This window comes from Protomyctophum bolini (genome assembly GCF_963924005.1).
Source record: "Protomyctophum bolini genome assembly, chromosome: 2".
NCBI lineage: Eukaryota > Metazoa > Chordata > Actinopteri > Myctophiformes > Myctophidae > Protomyctophum > Protomyctophum bolini.
The window spans coordinates 3465260-3487914 of record NC_137863.1 but is presented as its reverse complement, the minus strand read 5'-3'; the positions used below and the strand labels follow the sequence as shown (position 1 = coordinate 3487914).

The 22655-nt window shown below is 42.3% G+C and overlaps 1 protein-coding gene across 3 annotated transcripts in view; it reads left to right on the top strand.

Moving 5' to 3' along the window:
- ankrd52b (ankyrin repeat domain 52b) overlaps positions 1–18605 on the top strand; it is a 65808-nt gene extending 47203 nt beyond the window's left edge. For all 3 annotated transcript variants that reach the window (XM_080783448.1, XM_080783447.1, XM_080783449.1), the window contains 10 exons: positions 228–315; positions 1429–1546; positions 2650–2869; positions 3132–3219; positions 4006–4089; positions 8418–8563; positions 10124–10206; positions 11313–11395; positions 13386–13477; positions 14626–18605. In XM_080783448.1, coding sequence (XP_080639574.1) covers positions 228–315; positions 1429–1546; positions 2650–2869; positions 3132–3219; positions 4006–4089; positions 8418–8563; positions 10124–10206; positions 11313–11395; positions 13386–13477; positions 14626–14963 — 1340 coding nt within the window. In that variant the 3' untranslated portion in view covers positions 14964–18605. The remainder of the gene's footprint in view (positions 1–227; positions 316–1428; positions 1547–2649; positions 2870–3131; positions 3220–4005; positions 4090–8417; positions 8564–10123; positions 10207–11312; positions 11396–13385; positions 13478–14625) is intronic.
- The last annotated feature ends 4050 nt before the right edge of the window (positions 18606–22655 follow it).

Genomic DNA, 22655 nt, shown 5'->3' with positions numbered 1-22655 from the left:
TTTTCGTCAGTGGAAAAAGGTAGTCGACGAAATTTTTCATCTTAGTTTTAGTCGACAAAATCAACACTGTGTGTGTGTGCGTGTGTGCGTGCGTGTGTGTCTGTCACCATTATTACATAGTCGCCTGATCGCGATGATTTGAGATAATCGCAAATATTGTGTTATTATTATGATTGAATTGTATTCCGTCGGTATTTGACCTTTTGGCATATATCTATCTACGGTAGCCTCCGAGGGCCAGATGGACTGCCTCCTCATCCTGGTCAACAGGGAGGAGAGTGCTGACGTCATAGACAGCGCAGACACACGCGGACAGTGAGTTCAATTACATTTCACATTACACACACATTACATTTCAATTCAAAGGAGCTTTATTGGCATGAGAAAACATACTGTACGTTTTCATTGACATCTCAAACCCTCACCCTAACCCTAACCTCCCACGGGGCAGCACACCTAAACCTAACCTTAACCCATGTCTAACCAATGACTAGTCTAAACTAAGTATGCACCCCCTCATTATTTGATGACATTTTTCCTCTCAGACTCAAAACGTTGAAGATTTTGTTCACAATTCCATGCAGTATTGATGTTGGTACCATAGGAGAGATAAAAGTCAAACGATCAAAAATAACAATTCTTCTACATTCTAATTGTTAGACTTCTCGATTCTATACAAAGTCTTCTAAGACATGCAAAATGTATGTTGCTATACTATATTATCAGTGGTGCTCTCAAGGTCCCCCAGAATTATATCCATTTGGCCGTGAACCCCCAACACAACATATGTGACCAGATTTGACTGAGAGACTGCCATTGCGCACATTCCAGCTTTTCACCAGAGGAGAAAAAGTTTTTTTTCTTTTCCCCCCCCCCAAAAAATGAGTTAATAGCACAGGCAGACTCTCACATACTAGAGCATGTCTGAAATAAGTGTCAAAGCTTAAATCGACAAGTAAATATGAAATAAATGCTTAAACATGTAGCTATAGGTGTAATGTTAGAGACCACAGAAGACATGCAAATATGAAATAAATGCTTAAACATGTAGCTACTGTAGGTGTAATGTTAGAGTCCACAGAAGTGAACGTTTCAAGCCTGTTTTCTCAACTCGCTGTTTTCTGCAAGACATTTACTCTATAAGCCATATCTCCAAAACTGGTGGGTCAAACTGAACAACCAGTCAATTTGAAGCTATGATTCCCTGCTTTCTCCTAGTCAAATTTGGTCACATATTCTGTTCCAGGGAGCCCCAGAAGCAAAGTAATTTGAGTAAAACAAAAAAGATCAGACCAGATGCGCTATTAACCAGATGGTACGGATAGTACTGGACAACTCACCCCGGTGCTTGCCCGTTTTGCCCTCCTGGAATTGTCCCCAGTGAGTGAGGGGGATTACTTGTAACGTGCTATTATTGACCGTGTGCAGGACGGCTCTGATGCTGGCGGCGCTGGGCGGTCACACCGACTGTGTTCACATCCTGCTGGAGAAAGGAGCCAGATGTGACGCCGCGGACCGGAGAGGTCACAGCGCCTTACACAGAGCGGTGAGCACTGGTCATTTTGTTGACTAAGGGCGCTTTCACACCCAAAGTTCCCTTAGAAGGTCCCGGATCAAGGACCAACTATTAACATTTAGATTTTGGTCCGTTTGGTGTTCACACAGGACTTTGTAAAGCGTACCAAATAAATATGTAAACAAATGACACGTGGACATGTTAGGCGAACCAAATAGTGAAAAAAAGAAAAGGTAATTTTACGATGGAGGGAAAAAGAACATGAAGAGAAATCACTGTCTACAATTTTTGGGCGCAACCTTCAGTCACACAGAGAGAGAAGAGAACACAGCAACAACTTGCTATTGCATTCATTCTTAATAATTATTTTATCAGCCAAATAAGAGCAACAGGTGAACAGAGGAGCAGGTGTTTGAACAATAATGTGATTGCTGCTGATGTATACAATTCACGGAGACGTAGGCTATAGCCTACATTCCCTACAACAAGGTATCCCCAATAAAAATGACTTTACTTCATGTGTGCACCTTGACCCGATTAGATATATGTTATTTCTGCGCATCAAATAATTTCCATGTCATCTTATGGTTTAAACTTGAAGGTGGTGAGTTAGTATTGAGCTTCAAGTCAGAACAGCTCCGCTGCAGCTAATTGAGTTGACCTAGTTTTACGTCTTTTGCTATAGTGATGCAATCAATGAATCATTTGGGACCACCTGCTTATTTAACATTTGCTCCATTCCATTGGCTCTTTCTCTATTATACGTGCGGCCGTGCACTAGAGCGAGACAGGATGATTTTAAATATTTCTCTATCTCTGCGTCTCTCCCATATAAATATATCGGGTCTCTCCCCCCATGTGCGCGCACGCGCACACACACACACACACGCATGCTTAAAATAAACAGATCTACAAGCGTACACGTGTACCATACCGTACATGTCCGGTGTGAAAGCGCCCTAAGACTAAAAGACTAAGGTTTTTGACAATTTAGTCGACTACGGTCACATTCTCACCTCTACTTCGGTATTGAAGGGGAGTTGCAAAATAATAAATGCTTGTACCATAGAACGGAGGTATCATTCACAGACGTTTTTCCCTCTCCTGCTCCGCGGGGTCCCGTCCCCCTGCAGGCCGGGATAGGTAGTGAGGGCTGTGTGTCGGCGCTCTTGGAGCACGGGGCCACGGCGCTCTGCAGAGACTCCCGCGGCAGAACCCCGCTCCACCTGGCGGCCTCCCGCGGTCACCGAGAGCTGCTCCTCCGATTGGTGGAGGCCGCGGGCAAGGCCGACGCCCTGGACTCCATGCTGGACTACAGCGGTTACACCCCCACCCACTGGGCGGCGTACCACGGTGCGCACGCACACACACACACACACACACAAACACACACACACACACGTACACACACACACACACGCACGCACGCACGCACGCACGCACACACGCACACACACGCACACGCACAAAATATAAAATGTATTGCAGTAGGTACTGTACACACTCTAATAAATGTTCTACTGGCAGAAATTATACAGTGTGCAGACTTCCCTTCTTATTCTTATTATTTTTATTCTTATTAAACCTAAAATAATAATTTGTTTGTATCTTTCAGGACACGAGGACTGTTTGCACATTTTACTTGAAAACAAACCATTCACTATCCAGGAAGGAAACTCCTTCACCCCTTTGCACTGTGCCCTGTGAGTATCCCCCCACCGTGTTCTGTGTGCCCTGTGAGTATGATATTTGTACATTTAAAAACGGTGTACATCGGTGACTATAATCTGGCATTTAACCATGTCCCTCTGACTGTGTGTAACAGGATGTGTGTGACATTTAACCGTGTCCCTCTCTCTGTGTGTGACAGGATGTGTGTGACATTTAACAGTGTCCCTCTCTGTGTGTGACAGGACAGGATGTGTGTGACATTTAACCAAAGAGATTCTATATAAAGAGGCGACACTCTCATTAAACCCCATAGTAACAACCAGCGCCCAGTGCCTCCGCCATATTGGTGTGATGACGCAACTTCCGGTTGCTCTAAAAAACATGGGTGCGTTCGCAAATGCTCACCGGGAGCTCACTCTCGTATTAGTTTGCATTGCACAGTGCGCTCTTTCCGAACGCTTCCAAAAAGAGTCTTTGAAGTCATTCTATTCCACTTCTAAGATTATCCTCTCCCGCCGCCATCTTGGTGTGATGACGTCAAAGCGCTACCGATGCGCCATCTAGTGGTGATTCCAAATATTTGAGAGTGTCGCCTCTTTATATAGAATCTCTTTGATTTAACCGTGTCCCTCTCTGTGTGTGACAGGATGTGTGTGACATTTAACCGTGTCCCTCTCTGTGTGTGACAGGATGTGTGTGACATTTAACCGTGTCCCTCTCTGTGTGTGACAGGATGTGTGTGACATTTAACCCTGTCCCTCTCTGTGTGTGACAGGATGTGTGTGACATTTAACCGTGTCCCTCTCTCTGTGTGACAGGATGAACGGCCACGATGACGCCGCCATGTTCCTGGTGGAGACGTTTGGGACTCAGATGATAAACATTAGAGACACCAAAGGAAGGTTAGTTACAGTATGATTAACATTAGAGACACCAAAGGAAGGTTAGTTACAGTATGATTAACATTAGAGACACCAAAGGAAGGTTAGTTACAGTATGATCAACATTAGAGACACCAAAGGAAGGTTAGTTACAGTATGATTAACATTAGAGACACCAAAGGAAGGTCAGTTACAGTATGATTAACATTAGAGACACCAAAGGAAGGTTAGTTACAGTATGATTAACATTAGAGACACCAAAGGAAGGTTAGTTACAGTATGATTAACATTAGAGACACCAAAGGAAGGTTAGTTACAGTATGATTAACATTAGAGACACCAAAGGAAGGTCAGTTACAGTATGATTAACATTAGAGACACCAAAGGAAGGTTAGTTACAGTATGATCAACATTAGAGACACCAAAGGAAGGTTAGTTACAGTATGATTAACATTAGAGACACCAAAGGAAGGTTAGTTACAGTATGATTAACATTAGAGACACCAAAGGAAGGTTAGTTACAGTATGATCAACATTAGAGACACCAAAGGAAGGTTAGTTACAGTATGATCAACATTAGAGACACCAAAGGAAGGTTAGTTACAGTATGATTAACATTAGAGACACCAAAGGAAGGTTAGTTACAGTATGATTAACATTAGAGACACCAAAGGAAGGTCAGTTACAGTATGATCAACATTAGAGACACCAAAGGAAGGTTAGTTACAGTATGATTAACATTAGAGACACCAAAGGAAGGTCAGTTACAGTATGATTAACATTAGAGACACCAAAGGAAGGTTAGTTACAGTATGATTAACATTAGAGACACCAAAGGAAGGTTAGTTACAGTATGATTAACATTAGAGACACCAAAGGAAGGTTAGTTATGATTAACATTAGAGACACCAAAGGAAGGTTAGTTACAGTATTATTTACATTAGAGACACCAAAGGAAGGTCAGTTACAGTATGATCAACATTAGAGACACCAAAGGAAGGTTAGTTACAGTATGATCAACATTAGAGACACCAAAGGAAGGTTAGTTACAGTATGATCAACATTAGAGACACCAAAGGAAGGTTAGTTATGATTAACATTAGAGACACCAAAGGAAGGTTAGTTACAGTATGATTAACATTAGAGACACCAAAGGAAGGTTAGTTACAGTATGATCAACATTAGAGACACCAAAGGAAGGTCAGTTACAGTATGATCAACATTAGAGACACCAAAGGAAGGTTAGTTACAGTATGATTAACATTAGAGACACCAAAGGAAGGTTAGTTACAGTATGATCAACATTAGAGACACCAAAGGAAGGTTAGTTACAGTATGATCAACATTAGAGACACCAAAGGAAGGTTAGTTACAGTATGATTAACATTAGAGACACCAAAGGAAGGTTAGTTACAGTATGATCAACATTAGAGACACCAAAGGAAGGTTAGTTACAGTATGATCAACATTAGAGACACCAAAGGAAGGTTAGTTACAGTATGATCAACATTAGAGACACCAAAGGAAGGTTAGTTACAGTATGATCAACATTAGAGACACCAAAGGAAGGTTAGTTACAGTATGATCAACATTAGAGACACCAAAGGAAGGTCAGTTACAGTATGATTAACATTAGAGACACCAAAGGAAGGTTAGTTACAGTATGATTAACATTAGAGACACCAAAGGAAGGTTAGTTACAGTATGATCAACATTAGAGACACCAAAGGAAGGTTAGTTATGATTAACATTAGAGACACCAAAGGAAGGTTAGTTACAGTATGATTAACATTAGAGACACCAAAGGAAGGTTAGTTACAGTATGATCAACATTAGAGACACCAAAGGAAGGTCAGTTACAGTATGATCAACATTAGAGACACCAAAGGAAGGTTAGTTACAGTATGATTAACATTAGAGACACCAAAGGAAGGTTAGTTACAGTATGATCAACATTAGAGACACCAAAGGAAGGTTAGTTACAGTATGATCAACATTAGAGACACCAAAGGAAGGTTAGTTACAGTATGATTAACATTAGAGACACCAAAGGAAGGTTAGTTACAGTATGATCAACATTAGAGACACCAAAGGAAGGTTAGTTACAGTATGATCAACATTAGAGACACCAAAGGAAGGTTAGTTACAGTATGATCAACATTAGAGACACCAAAGGAAGGTCAGTTACAGTATGATCAACATTAGAGACACCAAAGGAAGGTTAGTTACAGTATGATTAACATTAGAGACACCAAAGGAAGGTCAGTTACAGTATGATTAACATTAGAGACACCAAAGGAAGGTTAGTTACAGTATGATTAACATTAGAGACACCAAAGGAAGGTTAGTTACAGTATGATTAACATTAGAGACACCAAAGGAAGGTTAGTTATGATTAACATTAGAGACACCAAAGGAACGTTAGTTACAGTATGATTAACATTAGAGACACCAAAGGAAGGTCAGTTACAGTATGATCAACATTAGAGACACCAAAGGAAGGTTAGTTACAGTATGATCAACATTAGAGACACCAAAGGAAGGTTAGTTATGATTAACATTAGAGACACCAAAGGAAGGTTAGTTACAGTATGATTAACATTAGAGACACCAAAGGAAGGTTAGTTACAGTATGATCAACATTAGAGACACCAAAGGAAGGTCAGTTACAGTATGATCAACATTAGAGACACCAAAGGAAGGTTAGTTACAGTATTATTAACATTAGAGACACCAAAGGAAGGTTAGTTACAGTATGATCAACATTAGAGACACCAAAGGAAGGTTAGTTACAGTATGATCAACATTAGAGACACCAAAGGAAGGTTAGTTACAGTATGATCAACATTAGAGACACCAAAGGAAGGTTAGTTACAGTATGATTAACATTAGAGACACCAAAGGAAGGTTAGTTACAGTATGATCAACATTAGAGACACCAAAGGAAGGTTAGTTACAGTATGATCAACATTAGAGACACCAAAGGAAGGTTAGTTACAGTATGATCAACATTAGAGACACCAAAGGAAGGTCAGTTACAGTATGATCAACATTAGAGACACCAAAGGAAGGTTAGTTACAGTATGATTAACATTAGAGACACCAAAGGAAGGTCAGTTACAGTATGATTAACATTAGAGACACCAAAGGAAGGTTAGTTACAGTATGATTAACATTAGAGACACCAAAGGAAGGTTAGTTACAGTATGATTAACATTAGAGACACCAAAGGAAGGTTAGTTATGATTAACATTAGAGACACCAAAGGAAGGTTAGTTACAGTATGATTAACATTAGAGACACCAAAGGAAGGTCAGTTACAGTATGATCAACATTAGAGACACCAAAGGAAGGTTAGTTACAGTATGATCAACATTAGAGACACCAAAGGAAGGTTAGTTATGATTAACATTAGAGACACCAAAGGAAGGTTAGTTACAGTATGATTAACATTAGAGACACCAAAGGAAGGTTAGTTACAGTATGATCAACATTAGAGACACCAAAGGAAGGTCAGTTACAGTATGATCAACATTAGAGACACCAAAGGAAGGTTAGTTACAGTATGATTAACATTAGAGACACCAAAGGAAGGTTAGTTACAGTATGATCAACATTAGAGACACCAAAGGAAGGTTAGTTACAGTATGATCAACATTAGAGACACCAAAGGAAGGTTAGTTACAGTATGATCAACATTAGAGACACCAAAGGAAGGTTAGTTACAGTATGATCAACATTAGAGACACCAAAGGAAGGTTAGTTACAGTATGATTAACATTAGAGACACCAAAGGAAGGTTAGTTACAGTATGATTAACATTAGAGACACCAAAGGAAGGTCAGTTACAGTATGATTAACATTAGAGACACCAAAGGAAGGTTAGTTACAGTATGATTAACATTAGAGACACCAAAGGAAGGTTAGTTACAGTATGATTAACATTAGAGACAACAAAGGAAGGTTAGTTACAGTATGATTAACATTAGAGACACCAAAGGAAGGTCAGTTACAGTATGATTAACATTAGATATACCAAAGGAAGGTTAGTTACAGTATGATTAACATTAGAGACACCAAAGGAAGGTTAGTTACAGTATGATTAACATTAGAGACACCAAAGGAAGGTTAGTTACAGTATGATTAACATTAGAGACACCAAAGGAAGGTCAGTTACAGTATGATTAACATTAGAGACACCAAAGGAAGGTCAGTTAGTGGTGCCTTGTGTTAAACTCAGTGGTGGAAAGTAACTCAGTACAGTACTGCATGATTGATGACTACCGATTATTATTGCAAAACATACATTAAACACTTCAGCACTGACCTGCGTGTGTGGCCGTTTGCAGGACGCCGCTGCACGCGGCTGCGTACTCTGAGAGCGTGATGAGTCTGAAGCTGATGCTGGTGGAGGGGGCAGAGGTCAACGCCGTGGACCACGCCGGGCGCTCGGCTCTGATGGTGGCCGCGGACCAGGGACAGACCACCGCTGTGGGTAAGACTAAGACCTGTTACCTCTGATGCTCTGATGGTGGCCGCGGACCAGGGACAGACCACCGCTGTGGGTAAGACCTGAACCTGTTACCTCTGATGCTCTGATGGTGGACCAGGGACAGACCACCGCTGTGGGTAAGACCTGAACCTGTTACCTCTGATGCTCTGATGGTGGACCAGGGACAGACCACCGCTGTGGGTAAGACCTGAACCTGTTACCTCTGATGCTCTGATGGTGGACCAGGGACAGACCACCGCTGTGGGTAAGACCTGAACCTGTTACCTCTGATGCTCTGATGGTGGACCAGGGACAGACCACCGCTGTGGGTAAGACCTGAACCTGTTACCTCTGATGGTGGACCAGGGACAGACCACCGCTGTGGGTAAGACCTGAACCTGTTACATCTGATGCTCTGATGGTGGACCAGGGACAGACCACCGCTGTGGGTAAGACCTGAACCTGTTACCTCTGATGGTGGACCAGGGACAGACCACCGCTGTGGGTAAGACCTGAACCTGTTACCTCTGATGGTGGCCGCGGACCAGGGACAGACCACCGCTGTGGGTAAGACTAAGACCTGAACCTGTTACCTCTGTTACCTCTGATGGTGGAGGGCTGGCTGGACCAGGGACAGACCACCGCTGTGGGTAAGACTAAGACCTGAACCTGTTACCTCTGTTACCTCTGATGCTGGACCAGGGACAGACCACCGCTGTGGGTAAGACTAAGACCTGAACCTGTTACCTCTGTTACCTCTGATGGTGGACCAGGGACAGACCACCGCTGTGGGTAAGACTAAGACCTGAACCTGTTACCTCTGATGGTGGAGGGCTGGCTGGACCAGGGCAGACCACCGCTGTGGGTAAGACCTGAACCTGTTACCTCTGATGCTCTGATGGTGGACCAGGGACAGACCACCGCTGTGGGTAAGACCTGAACCTGTTACCTCTGATGCTCTGATGGTGGAGGGCTGGCTGGACCAGGGACAGACCACCGCTGTGGGTAAGACCTGAACCTGTTACCTCTGATGCTCTGATGGTGGAGGGCTGGCTGGACCAGGGACAGACCACTGCTGTTGGTAAGACCGTCACGTCAGTCAGTGTCGATTTGACTCAAAGTCAGTCAGTGTCGATTTGACTCGAAGTCAGTCAGTGTCGATTTGACTCAAAGTCAGTCAGTGTCGATTTGACTCAAAGTCAGTCAGTGTCGATTTGACTCAAAGTCAGTCAGTGTCGATTTGACTCAAAGTCAGTCAGTGTCGATTTGACTCGAAGTCAGTCAGTGTCGATTTGACTCAAAGTCAGTCAGTGTCGATTTGACTCGAAGTCAGTCAGTGTCGATTTGACTCGCTTTGGCTCAAAGTGCTTTAAAGACAGAAGACTAAGACTATATAAGACTATTTTCTGCTTGTAGTATGAATGTTAGATTGTTCCCCCTAATGTTGTCCTTCCTTGTTGTAACATCACTCCGGCTAGAACGTCCCCTAAATGGACACAAAATGTCAACGCGAAAGAAAGCGCTATTAATGTCAGAGATGTCTTGTTTTTTTGTGTGTTTCAGAGATCCTGCTGCACCAGGCTAAGCCAGACCTGACCCTCCTCGATGCCCAGGATAACACAGCCCTTCACCTGGCCTGCATTAAGGTTCACATTACGATAACACAGCCCTTCATTACGATAACACAGCCCTTCACCTAACCTGCATGAAGGTTCACATTACGATAACACAGCCCTTCATTACGATAACACAGCCCTTCACCTAGCCTGCATTAAGGTTCACATTACGATAACACAGCCCTTCATTACGATAACACAGCCCTTCACCTAACCTGCATGAAGGTTCACATTACGATAACACAGCCCTTCATTACGATAACACAGCCCTTCACCTAGCCTGCATTAAGGTTCACATTACGATAACACAGCCCTTCACCTAGCCTGCATGAAGGTCACATTACGATAACACAGCCCTTCATTACGATAACACAGCCCTTCACCTGGCCTGCATTAAGGTTCACATTACGATAACACAGCCCTTCATTACGATAACACAGCCCTTCACCTGAGCCGGTTGATCGGCTATTTCTGCCATTTTTGACTAGTATAAACAAGCATGTCTATAAAGTAATTAAAACGGCAAAAATAGGCTTTTGCCATATTACGATATCAAAGATCCCACACGATATCTAGTCTTATAACATACATATATATACTATAAACATATATATACTATCCACTGGTTGGAGGTAGTAACCTGACCCTGCCAGATGGTGGCAGTATTGAGTTCACCAGTTCCCTCCTCCTGCCTGGATCTGGGCTCTCTCTCAAGCAGAAATGATGAACCCGGAAGCAGTGGGACAAAAAGGATTATCTCCATGACAATGTTGAGTTTTAGGTCTTAGTTACATTAGAGTTGTAGTCCTGTTAGGTTGTGTTTACATTAGAGTTGTAGTCCTGTTAGGTTGTGTTTACATTAGAGTTGTAGTCCTGTTAGGTTGTGTTTACATCCGCGCTGTGGCAGCGCTTCGATATGTCATCAGTATTCGTTGCCTTCGGCCGCATATTGGGTCAGAAATGACCCGGAGTGCATCGTCTCTGCCCTGAGAGGGAACCAGATGAGGAGGAACAACTCACTGCTGCCACCTGCTGGCGGAGTCTGGTTAGGTCGGTAGTTGCATGGACTGCTACTTTGGTCGAATGTCCATTTTTTTTGTAACCACAACTTGTGGATCATGTATTTGACTCTGCAGGCTCATGAGATGTGTGCGCTGTTAATCCTAGGAGAGATCAGTGGCTCTTCCCTCATAAACGCTACAAACAGTGCTCTCCAAATGTGAGTGAAAGTGAACGTTGGCCTTTGAAACCCCCCCCCCCCAAGCACTCCTTCTGTTAACCCCTCGAACCCCTAGCATCCCCTGTCCTGTGGGTAGACCTGTCGCAAATTATTACATAATCCCCCTCATCGCAATTATTGTTTTGCATAATCGTCAATCGTTTCCATGTTGAAACAAACTTAAAAGCTTGTGTAGATCAACTATTTCCGCTATTTTGTAAATATTTGCAATTCGTGATTTATACGAAACCTCAGAAATACACATGGACATCGTCAACTTAAATTAAAGATATCGTGCAGACCTACACTTGTGAGGCGGTAGATCGTCTATCGTTGGTGAATAGATTAGTGTTTTAGACGAGGGGGAAAAGCAGTGGAGCAGATCGTGGTGACGTTTACAAAGTATACAACACATTGTTTTAACCCATTCTGACCGGGCACCCATTTTGGTGTTAGCATCATGTTATGCTTTACCTATTGAAAAATAGCAGATCTACAAGCTCATATCGCGCCACCGAGTGGCGCGATACGAGCTTGTAGGTCTGCTATTTTTGAAAAATCGAAGAACGACTGACATTTTTAGAATCTGATCTCAGGTCAGAATGGGTTCATCAGACCAGTGTGTGTCCAGTGGAAACCTCGTATGAATCTGATCTCAGGTCAGAATGGGTTAATGAGGAACATTTTAACCTAAATTGATTCTCGGGCCCGAGAATCATGATGATGAATTCCTGAGCTGTAAGACTATTATTTATTTAGTTAAAATGTGTTTAGGGCATCTATCTATCTACACATCTATCTACACATTTTACAGATGTAGGCCATCTGTAACGTTAATATTGTACTAGGAAAAAATAGATGAGGAATAGTGTACGATTGGTCGATTTGCCTGTCTACTACTTCCTGATTGGTTAGTCATTTAGACCGGGGTTTACATTTTTTCGACCAATGACAAAGCTTTCTAGGAACATCTTTGAATGCAGATTGTGGCCCCCTAGATGTTTAACAGAGACATTTTTGGAGCATTTTACTCATTGCTCAAATCACATTGTCCTGTTTTGTCCTCAGGCCTCTTCACATTGTCCTGTTTTGTCCTCTGTCCTCAGGCCTCTTCACATTGTCCTGTTCTGTCCTCAGGCCTCTTCACATTGTCCTGTTTTGTCCTCCGTCCTCAGGCCTCTTCACATTGTCCTGTTTTGTCCTCCGTCCTCAGGCCTCTTCACATTGTCCTGTTCTGTCCTCTGTCCTCAGGCCTCTTCACATTGTCCTGTTATGTCCTCTGTCCTCAGGCCTCTTCACATTGTCCTGTTTTGTCCTCTGTCCTCAGGCCTCTTCACATTGTCCTGTTTTGTCCTCTGCCCTCAGGCCTCTTCACATTGTCCTGTTTTGTCCTCAGGCCTCTTCACATTGTCCTGTTTTGTCCTCTGTCCTCAGGCCTCTTCACATTGTCCTGTTTTGTTCTCTGTCCTCAGGCCTCTTCACATTGTCCTGTTTTGTCCTCTGTCCTCAGGCCTCTTCACATTGTCCTGTTTTGTCCTCTGTCCTCAGGCCTCTTCACATTGTCCTGTTTTGTCCTCTGTCCTCAGGCCTCTTCACATTGTCCTGTTTTGTCCTCAGTCCTCTTCACATTGTCCTGTTTTGTCCTCAGTCCTCTTCACATTGTCCTGTTCTGTCCTCTGTCCTCAGGCCTCTTCACATTGTCCTGTTCTGTCCTCTGTCCTCAGGCCTCTTCACATTGTCCTGTTTTGTCCTCTGTCCTCAGGCCTCTTCACATTGTCCTGTTCTGTCCTCTGTCCTCAGGCCTCTTCACATTGTCCTGTTCTGTCCTCTGTCCTCAGTCCTCTTCACATTGTCCTGTTCTGTCCTCTGTCCTCAGGCCTCTTCACATTGTCCTGTTTTGTCCTCTGTCCTCAGGCCTCTTCACATTGTCCTGTTTTGTCCTCTGTCCTCAGGCCTCTTCACATTGTCCTGTTTTGTCCTCTGTCCTCAGGCCTCTTCACATTGCAGCGAGGAATGGTCTGGCCACAGTAGTGCAGGTGTTGCTCAGCAGAGGAGCAGCTGTAATGGCTGTTGATGATGAGGGTAAGTACAGTTATCCCTGGAGAAATAATCCTATATGATCATGAGGGTAAGTACAGTAAGCCCTGGAGAAATACACCTATAAAGCTTCGCTGTATTTGTATTGCCGTCAAACGTTTCGATCACTGAGTGATCGATAACTTGTGTATTGGTCGATGCCGAGTAACCCGATTATACCAGTGTGTGATTTAGACAAATCTTGGACAGTGGTTCTCATAGTGGGGCCCAGGGACTAGTAACGCACTAGACCACATGATGTAAAACTGTTTATTATGCTTGTACACAATGACCAAAATATCCACTTGCAAATATCCACTTGCACTCTACTGTAATACTGTATGTGCTGCTTTCAATGAATGTCGTTTCTGGTGGAAAAACGAGGTTTAACGAGGTGATACTCACGGTTTTCTGCACCGAACGAGAGAACAATAAAAAACACGATAATAATAGCAAAGCAGTGGATAACAGAAAGTGAAAAATACATCAGAAAATACATAACATTCACAACCATAACGGATTAAAAGCAGCTTCATAGAAATGGGTCTTCAGGAGTGATTTTAAAACGAGGAGCCGAGTCGGCAAACCTGATATCTTTGTCTCCTGTCTCTCTCTCTCTCTCTCTCTCTCTCTCTCTCTCTCTCTCTCTCTCTCTCTCTCTCTCTCTCTCTCTCTCTCTCTCTCTCTCTGTCTCTCCCTCTGCCTCTGTCTCTGTCTCTCCCTCTGCCTCTCTTGTCTCTCGTCTCCCTTGTCTCTGTCTCTCTGTCTCTGTCTCTCTGTCTCTCCCTCTGCCTCTGTCTCTGCCTCTCTGTCTCTTGTCTCTGCCTCTCTCTCTCTGTCTTTGTCTCTCTGTCTCTCTGTCTCTCTGTCTCTCTGTCCCTTGTCTCTGCCTCTCTCTGTCTCTGTCTCTGTCTCTGTCCCTTGTCTCTGCCTCTCTCTGTCTCTGTCTCTGTCTCTGTCCCTTGTCTCTGCCTCTCTCTCTCTGTCTTTGTCTCTCTGTCTCTCTGTCTCTCTGTCCCTTGTCTCTGCCTCTCTCTGTCTCTGTCTCTGTCTCTGTCCCTTGTCTCTGCCTCTCTCTGTCTCTGTCTCTGTCTCTGTCCCTTGTCTCTGCCTCTCTCTGTCTCTGTCCCCTGTCTCTGTCTCCGTGCGTACAGGCCACACCCCAGCCTTGGCGTGTGCTCCTAACAAGGACGTGGCCGACTGTCTGGCCATGATCCTGTCCACCATGAGGCCTTTCCCCCCTCCCTGCGCCACCCACACCCCCACCCCCACCACCACCACCGCCACGCCCTCCCACTTCAACCCCAACCTGAAGCACTGTGGCATCGCGGCCTGTGGCCCTCTGGCCCTCCATGCCAACGGGGGCCTCCACCACCACCACCGTGGGCCCCTGGCCCTGCACGCCAACGGCAGCCTCCACCACCGAGACTACGCCAAGGGCCACCACAGCGCCGCGGTAGTAGGAGGCGTGCACGGATGCCTCACAGAGTGAATCCCCCCCCACACACACACACACGCACACACACACTTTCATACCGATTCATACTTTTGTCGCGCGACTGTGTTTCGCTAAGCCGAGAAATAGAGTTGTGCCCCGAAGTCGTGCCGTCAACCATTCGTTCATCTACCTGGTTCGTGGTGGAAGTCGTGTCATATAAGCACTGTGGTCCAAAAAGATAAACAACTGTCCTGGTGATATTGTCAGGGAGGTGACTCTGTCAGTCACTCAGATTCCATACTGTTCTGTTTCTGGCCAAAATGTGACTAATTAAGCGGAGGCAACAGTGGAGTTGCCAGGTCCGCGAGTTTTAAGCGAGTCGTAGTGTGTGTAAGTAGCGTGTTGAATGGCATTTTTTTGTGGGCTTGTTTTCATAGACTTGTGAAAGATTTTGCTCACATCTTTTGCGCACATCTTTTGCTCACATGTTTTCATTTGTAGTATAGGATAGTTTTCTTGTCAGCCGATGTGTCATAACCATAATATGAGTCAAAGCCGCCGTGCTTGTTTGTAATCCTTTTGGAACACAGTTCTTCGTATGAGACGATATTCAACACGTCTGTGGGGATTCAGAATGGGACCAGGTAGGATGCGTCAAATACGTCACACTTCACCCGCTCGAATAGTCGACCTACAAGCTCACAACTCTCCACCTTTCTCGGCGCAGCGCCACACCGTCGCGAGGCAGAGCATGAATCGGGCTTTTTGTCTTGGAATATAAACACCCAACTAGATCACCTCAGTAGAAGCTCTCTGTCTTGACTGACACACAAGGGCAAGAAGAATGCTTCAGTGTGTGTGAGATAAGACAGAAGAGAAGAAGAATGCTTCAGTGTGTGTGAGATAAGACGGAAGAGAAGAAGAATGCTTCAGTGTGTGTGAGATAAGACAGAAGAGAAGAAGAATGCTTCAGTGTGTGTGAGATAAGACGGAAGAGACCGAACCGATCGCCAGTCCCAACGATTTACCTTTTATTTACATTACTTTCATTTATTTGCTTTGGCCGGTATTTTGTCCAAAAAAAAAAGAGCAAAATCTACTTGTACTTTTGTTTTTAAAATAATAATAATAATAATATATATTTGAGAACATTTAACTTATATATAAATAAGAAATTACAATTATACAATGAACAACCAAACGAGTAAAATATAAAATACGCATACGCTGAACTTTTATTTTTATTTAACCACTTTAGCCCTTATTCATTTTAGATCGGCTTTTTTTTGTGCTTAAAAATCAGGACACAAAAAAAAAGTCAAAGTCAACAAATAATGGCCGATATATATACTTTGGCCAAATCGATATATCAGTCGGAGTCTGGTGTGAGCGCGTGTGTGTGTAGTTTATGTATGTGTGTAGTACACGCGTGTGTGTGTGTACTGTAGATGTGTGTTAGATTGTGCATGTGTTTGAGCGCATGCATGCGTTACTGTGTATGTGTTGCTGTGTGTGTGTGTGTGTGTGTGTGTGTGTGTGTGTGTGTGTGTGTGTTGCAGCTTCGACCTCCCTGCGTGGTGCTGTCAGGAATATTATGCAATTAATCAGAGCCTATAGATAGTTAGTTAGTCTATTTTGTAATCCTGCCCATGGTGCTGAATAAGAGACGTTGGTATGATCATGTAATAATAATAAGAACACAGTAGTTCCTGTACTGTAAACCACCGTTGATACCGTTGATCCTTGAAACCAGTGCATTTCACTTTGATTTAGATTATTATCGTCTTCAGTGCATGTGTTACAGTAATTACAGTAATCACTGTCAGGAATAGCTAATAAGAGACAGTGGTGAGGGAGAAGTACTCGCATGTTTTTTACTTAAAAGTACAATATTTGGGTTTCCAAGATCAAAAATTGGAAATACTCAAGGGAAAGTACAAATACCTCAAGAATTGTACTGGAGTACGGTACTTAAAGTAAATGTACTTGTGCTATTTATTTCCCCACCACTGCTAATAATAAGTCATAATGGTTAAAACGTTTTTTGTTCATTTGACTTTATATCGAAACAGTTGAGAACTTTTAAACCTCAAAGTGTAGAGGACTCTACATAATATATATATACACAAAAAAGGGGACTCCTGCACATTAAAAAACAACCCTGTGGGAGGTGCAAGTCTAGTTAGCGGGCATAGACTTCAACAAGAGAAACCACCCTTCCAATTAAGGAAGGGAGTAAAGGGAATGCACACTCTGGGAACAAACTTAGTTTTTTATGTTTTTATTTGTTTTAGTACAGTGTACACTGTAGTGTACAGTATGTGGACCATGGTGACATTGATCAATTCTTGATTAAAAAAAAAGCTCCTAATATATTATTTAGGCCCCAAAATCTATAAATCTCGCAACCGGCCGGTTTCCACACGCTACACAAGGTGCCCTTTTATTTCCACTTGAGCACCGCCTGCCCCTCTAAATGTCTGTTATGTGCACGCCACTGCAGTACGTTGTCCGTCTTTGTTCCCCGAGTGTGCAGTTCCTTCCTTGGAAGGTTTATTTCACTTTTTGATATATATATATATATATATATATATATATATATATATATATATATATGTATAGTTGCAATATTACGGTCCATTTCCCCAACGGGCCTAACATAAGAATCTGATTCGGATTTACTGGCTTTTATTTTTATTTTTATTTTTTTAATGTGGGGTTCAGCTTGAAGGAAGGTTTAAGTAAACAGACAGACAGACAGACGTTAAGATCTACACAGAGAGATGAAGGAGAGTCACTGTCGAAAGTGAAAAGCTTGTATGTCCAAAACATGTACTTTTTTTTTTTAAATACACCTTTTTCATTCGTTCAATATTTATGAAACCCAACAAACAAACAAACAAGTCACAGTTAACCACTTTGCCGTAGAATGATTTATGTTTTTCATTTTTTATTAGTGTTTTTTTATTTAAATATTTTATAGTGACAATAGCAGATCTATAAAAGCACACATACTGTAAACTAGGGCATTATTTGTACAGTAAAGAAACACATTACAGGTTGAAAACATGGAGATGCAAGGTTTCTGATATATATATATTATACTGTATATATATCTCCAATAATTAAAAGGTAAAGTTTACATGAGAACACATATAGCCATCGGAGGATGAGAACGGGACATCTTCCATGCTGATTTTACCCTATAGGCCTATTGTGTGTGTGTGTGTGTGTGTGTGTGTGTGTGTGTGTGTGTGTGTGTGTGTGTGTGTGTGTAGGGGGGGGGGGGTGTCTCATGCCAGTGGTAAAGGTGACATTTGTTCCAATTCTACAAATGCCTTCTAAAAATAATCAGTTCTCACACATTTATTTTTCATGTTAATTTTTTTTAAAACAGCGGATGTACAAGCTCGCGGCGCGGCACGAATCGACGCGCTGCCTGTGACTCTGTGAGCTTGTAGATCTGCTGTTTCTTTTTTTTTTTTTTTTCAATTGTCGTTGCAAGAACTCTAAAATGACACCGGGTTCCCGGGTTTTATAATTATATATGGGTTAAAAGAAGTTCTGAATTGCAGCTTTTTGAAGGAAACGTAAGGCTGTCCAAACAGTGCCTGGCACTGCGTTGGACATACCAACAGTCAGACACGCCAGGGGCTCCATTTTCCTCACCGCTAAACCCCTTATCCCTAAACTGCTTTGCCTCTTTATTTATTTTTTTACTATTTTGCAAAACATTTTTGAATAGTTTTAAAATGGCCAGTCTACAAGCTCACAACGTGTCAATGTAGATTGGCTAGTTGAACTATTCAAAAATGTTTTGCAAAATAGTAAAAAAAAATAAAGAAAATAAAAGGCAAAGAAGTTTAGGGATAAGGGGTTTAGGGATAAGGGGTTTAGGGATAAGGGGTTTAGGGATAAGGGGTTTAGGGATAAGGGGTTTAGGGATAAGGGGTTTAGGTATAAGGGGTTTAGGGATAAGGGGTTTAGGGATAAGGGGTTTAGGGATAAGGGGTTTAGGGATAAGGGGTTTAGGTATAAGGGATTTAGGGATAAGGGGTTTAGGTATAAGGGGTTTAGGGATAAGGGGTTTAGGGATAAGGGGTTTAGGTATAAGGGGTTTAGGGATAAGGGGTTTAGGTATAAGGGGTTTAGGGATAAGGGGTTTAGGGATAAGGGGTTTAGGGATAAGGGGTTTAGCGGTGACGAAAATGGAGCCCCATGAGTCAAACACCCTAACCCCAAACCCTAGATCAGGTCCATAGCTCTAATGCCTTTCATTAGAGCTATGGACCTGTTCTCTTCCTATATACGCTCCTGTAAATGCAGACCGGCCTCTCGTCTGTAGCGTAAATATAACAAACGTTTTACCTTATCTCACCAAAACAAAGACGCTTTGTGTGTAATTCGAGGCAGGAAGCAAAGAGTGGCAGAGCCTCAATGCAACGGCAGCAAAGGGCATTAGGGCTATGGACCAGAGCTACCCTAACCCTAACCTCACAGGAGGCCAGGGGTGAGTTTTAACCCGCAGCACACAGAGTATAGTTGTAACCCGCCACGCATTTTTAACCTGCAGTTACTGTGTTTGTGGGTCTGACTATAATAATGGCTCTAGGACTGTTGGTATGTCTAACCTGCACTTTTATGCACCCCTTATTGTCAAAATATACCAGAACTTTGAAATTCCTATGCATGAGGCTGTTAATTATCCAATGGAATATTGGCCATTGATACTACAGTACAGAGTTCCTCTCTATACCTCTAAAGCCACATTGTGCGATATGCTGCGCCTGCTGTACTGTACTCATACTGTAAATACCTGGAATTGCTCCATTGTGTCAAATCAAGCCCCCCCCCCCCCCCCCCCCCACATGCGCCCATCAGACTTTAAGACAAACTTAACACAAAAAAGTTTGTTATAACTTTATGCAACGTCGCACAATGCAGCTTTAAGTATCGAATAATGTTTCTTGATATTATTAAGCTAATTTGTGCCTAATGGAATATAATTATTCCAAATACTTGGAAACCTCAAAGCAATTCTCGTGAGACTTGTTTTCAGACTGAAAGCTGGGCTCACACACACACACAGTCACACACACACAGTCACACACACACACACACACTCAAGATTGTTTGAAATCCCGGACGACGAATTTGAAATGGCTGCTGCACTTTTCGGATTCGGTCCTTGCAGTTTTCGTGCAGTTTTTCAGAAAAGCTGTGAAAAAATAATTTCGGCAGATAATCGGTTTTCCGACCAGCCTGGAATCGGGAACACATCCCCTGCACGATTATCGGGAGCGGACCGGGGCGAATCGGACCCAAAATCAGCCCAACCACCTTGCAGTGTGAGCCCAGCTTGATAAGAGGAAAGTCAAAGAACTGAACAGAGCAGAGAGCACGTCATGTCAAATATTATTTTTTCTGTTTTTCATTGTTTTACGTTTGCACAATGATCTCATGCTCGAGAAAATGAAAGAAACTATCTGATGTCATAATTATTATAGAGCCATTGCTACCTTTTTTGTCTTTAATGATTGTATTTTGTTTTAACACAACGTGCTACAATAGAGCATACCGGTATGTAGTTTTAATTTCTCATTACTAGAGGGCAGCATTCACTCAAGCTTTTCGATTATCCTCACTTTCTTTTTTTTTTCTTCTAAATTTGTGTATGTTAAAAAAAAAATAGCTTGAATTTTATTCCCAACTGTACTACCAAAGCTCTAAGTATTTGTTCCAAGTACATACTTTTTGCACATTATGTTGTGGAGAGAGAGAGAAGAGAGAAAAAAAAATGAAGAATTTTACTTAATTTGTTTTTTTTTGTTGTTATAGCTCTATGCAAAGTATTACGTGAGAGAGGGCAGATCAAAACCATATTTATTTCATAGAATGAATAATGTACACTCGTCATCAGTACTGTACCTTCTAAGCAATCTCCCCCCCCCCCCCCTGCCCAGATGATAGATGATATGCCATATATTTGCCCCAACATTCCTGCCACTTTCAGAAGCAACGCTTCAGTCTTAAAGTTTTGCCCATTTTGTCCCGATAATACATCGTGTGTGTGTGTGTGAGATATTATTATAGTACGGTTGGTTATAGAACAGTGTGTTCTCCCCTTAAACGGGGTCCCGGCCGGGATGACAGTGAAGTGACATTATTGAAGGACCTTTTTTTTGTTTTAAATCTAGTTTCTGGGGGTCCCTTGTTGTTCAAAATGTGATTTATCTTCGGGGTGGTCACGGATCGACCGCTGGGTTACTTAGAATGTCATCCAGTCTCTTTCAACTTCATTTAGATTGTTTTGTGGGTGTGGGGGGGGGGTTTGGGGGGGGTTAGGGTTAGAAATATAAGCACACAGGGTGAAAAAAAAAGAAAAAGTATTTTTCTATGCCAAATGTACTGTTAGGTAGAATAGAGGATTGTTGTCATGGTACAGAAACCAATGACTTCCTCGTAGAATGCTGTGGTTTATTAATAAGCCCTATTTGCAAAAAAACAAAAGAAAAAATGTTCAAAATCGTGAACATATTTTCAAAGTAAACGAAAGTTTGATCTACTAACTATAAGCTCACAACGTGGCTTTTTTTGTCCAACATAATTCCTGAGTTTATATTTTTTTCTCACCTCGAATGACAAAAAATAAATGCGAGTGTTTTGCGTTCCATTGGACCCTTTAATTAACGCATTTTGCGCCGGAACCCCTTTTGGTGTTAGCATTATGTTATGCTTTAGCCATTGAAAAATTGCAGACCTACAAGCTCATAGCGCGCCACCGAGTGGCGCGCTATGAGCTTGTAGGTCTGCTATTTTTTTGAAAAATCGAAGAGCGACTGACATAGAAGACATTTTTTAGAATCTGATCTCGGGTCAGAATGGAAAACTGTCAGGATGTAGAAGACATTTTTTAGAATCTGATCTCAGGTCAGAATGGGTTAATTAACTGGCCAGCTGCCCCATGCCTTTACGGAGCCACCTGTGATGCAGAACAGAGTCTGAGAACATTTCATCAACTCTCGTACACGTCTTTGTTGTAAACTAAAGTACACACTTTACAAATACAGTACAGTGGTGGAAAAAGTACTCCCATTGTTTTAGTAAAAGTACCAATAATGGAATTTAGAACTACTTCGTTACAAGTTAAAGTACTCCCATTGTTTTAGTAAAAGTACCAATAATGGAATTTAGAACTACTTCGTTACAAGTTAAAGTACGGAATTGAAAATGTAAAAAGTACTAAAGTATCGGCATCAAAATGCACTTAAAAGTACTAAAAGTAAAAGTACTCATTGTGCCAGAATGTGCAAGTTCAAAATGTGTACAAGATCTATTGAAAACAGCAGATCTACAAGCTCACAATGCGTCGCAACGCATTGTAGATCGGCTATTTTCAAATGGCCCGAAATGTATGCGGTTGAAGTGGTTTTAATGTATGTTTTCTAATCAAAATTTAAATCTCCAAAGTAACAAGTAACTAAAGTTTTCAAATAATTAGTAAAGGTTAACATTTTGGCTGTGAAATACCTCAAAATGGTACTTATTATAAGTACAGTATTTACAGTACAGTAGAAGCACTTAGTTACTTTCCACCACTGTGAAATGTAAACGTTCAAAATGGCCATTAACTTGTGTGAAGTATACTCTTCACCCCCTTCCTTCCTTCTTCTGAACGATGTTTTTGGCGTTTGAAAAAACCACAGTATTGACATTTCTTTGAACACCAGACTAACCCCGACTGTG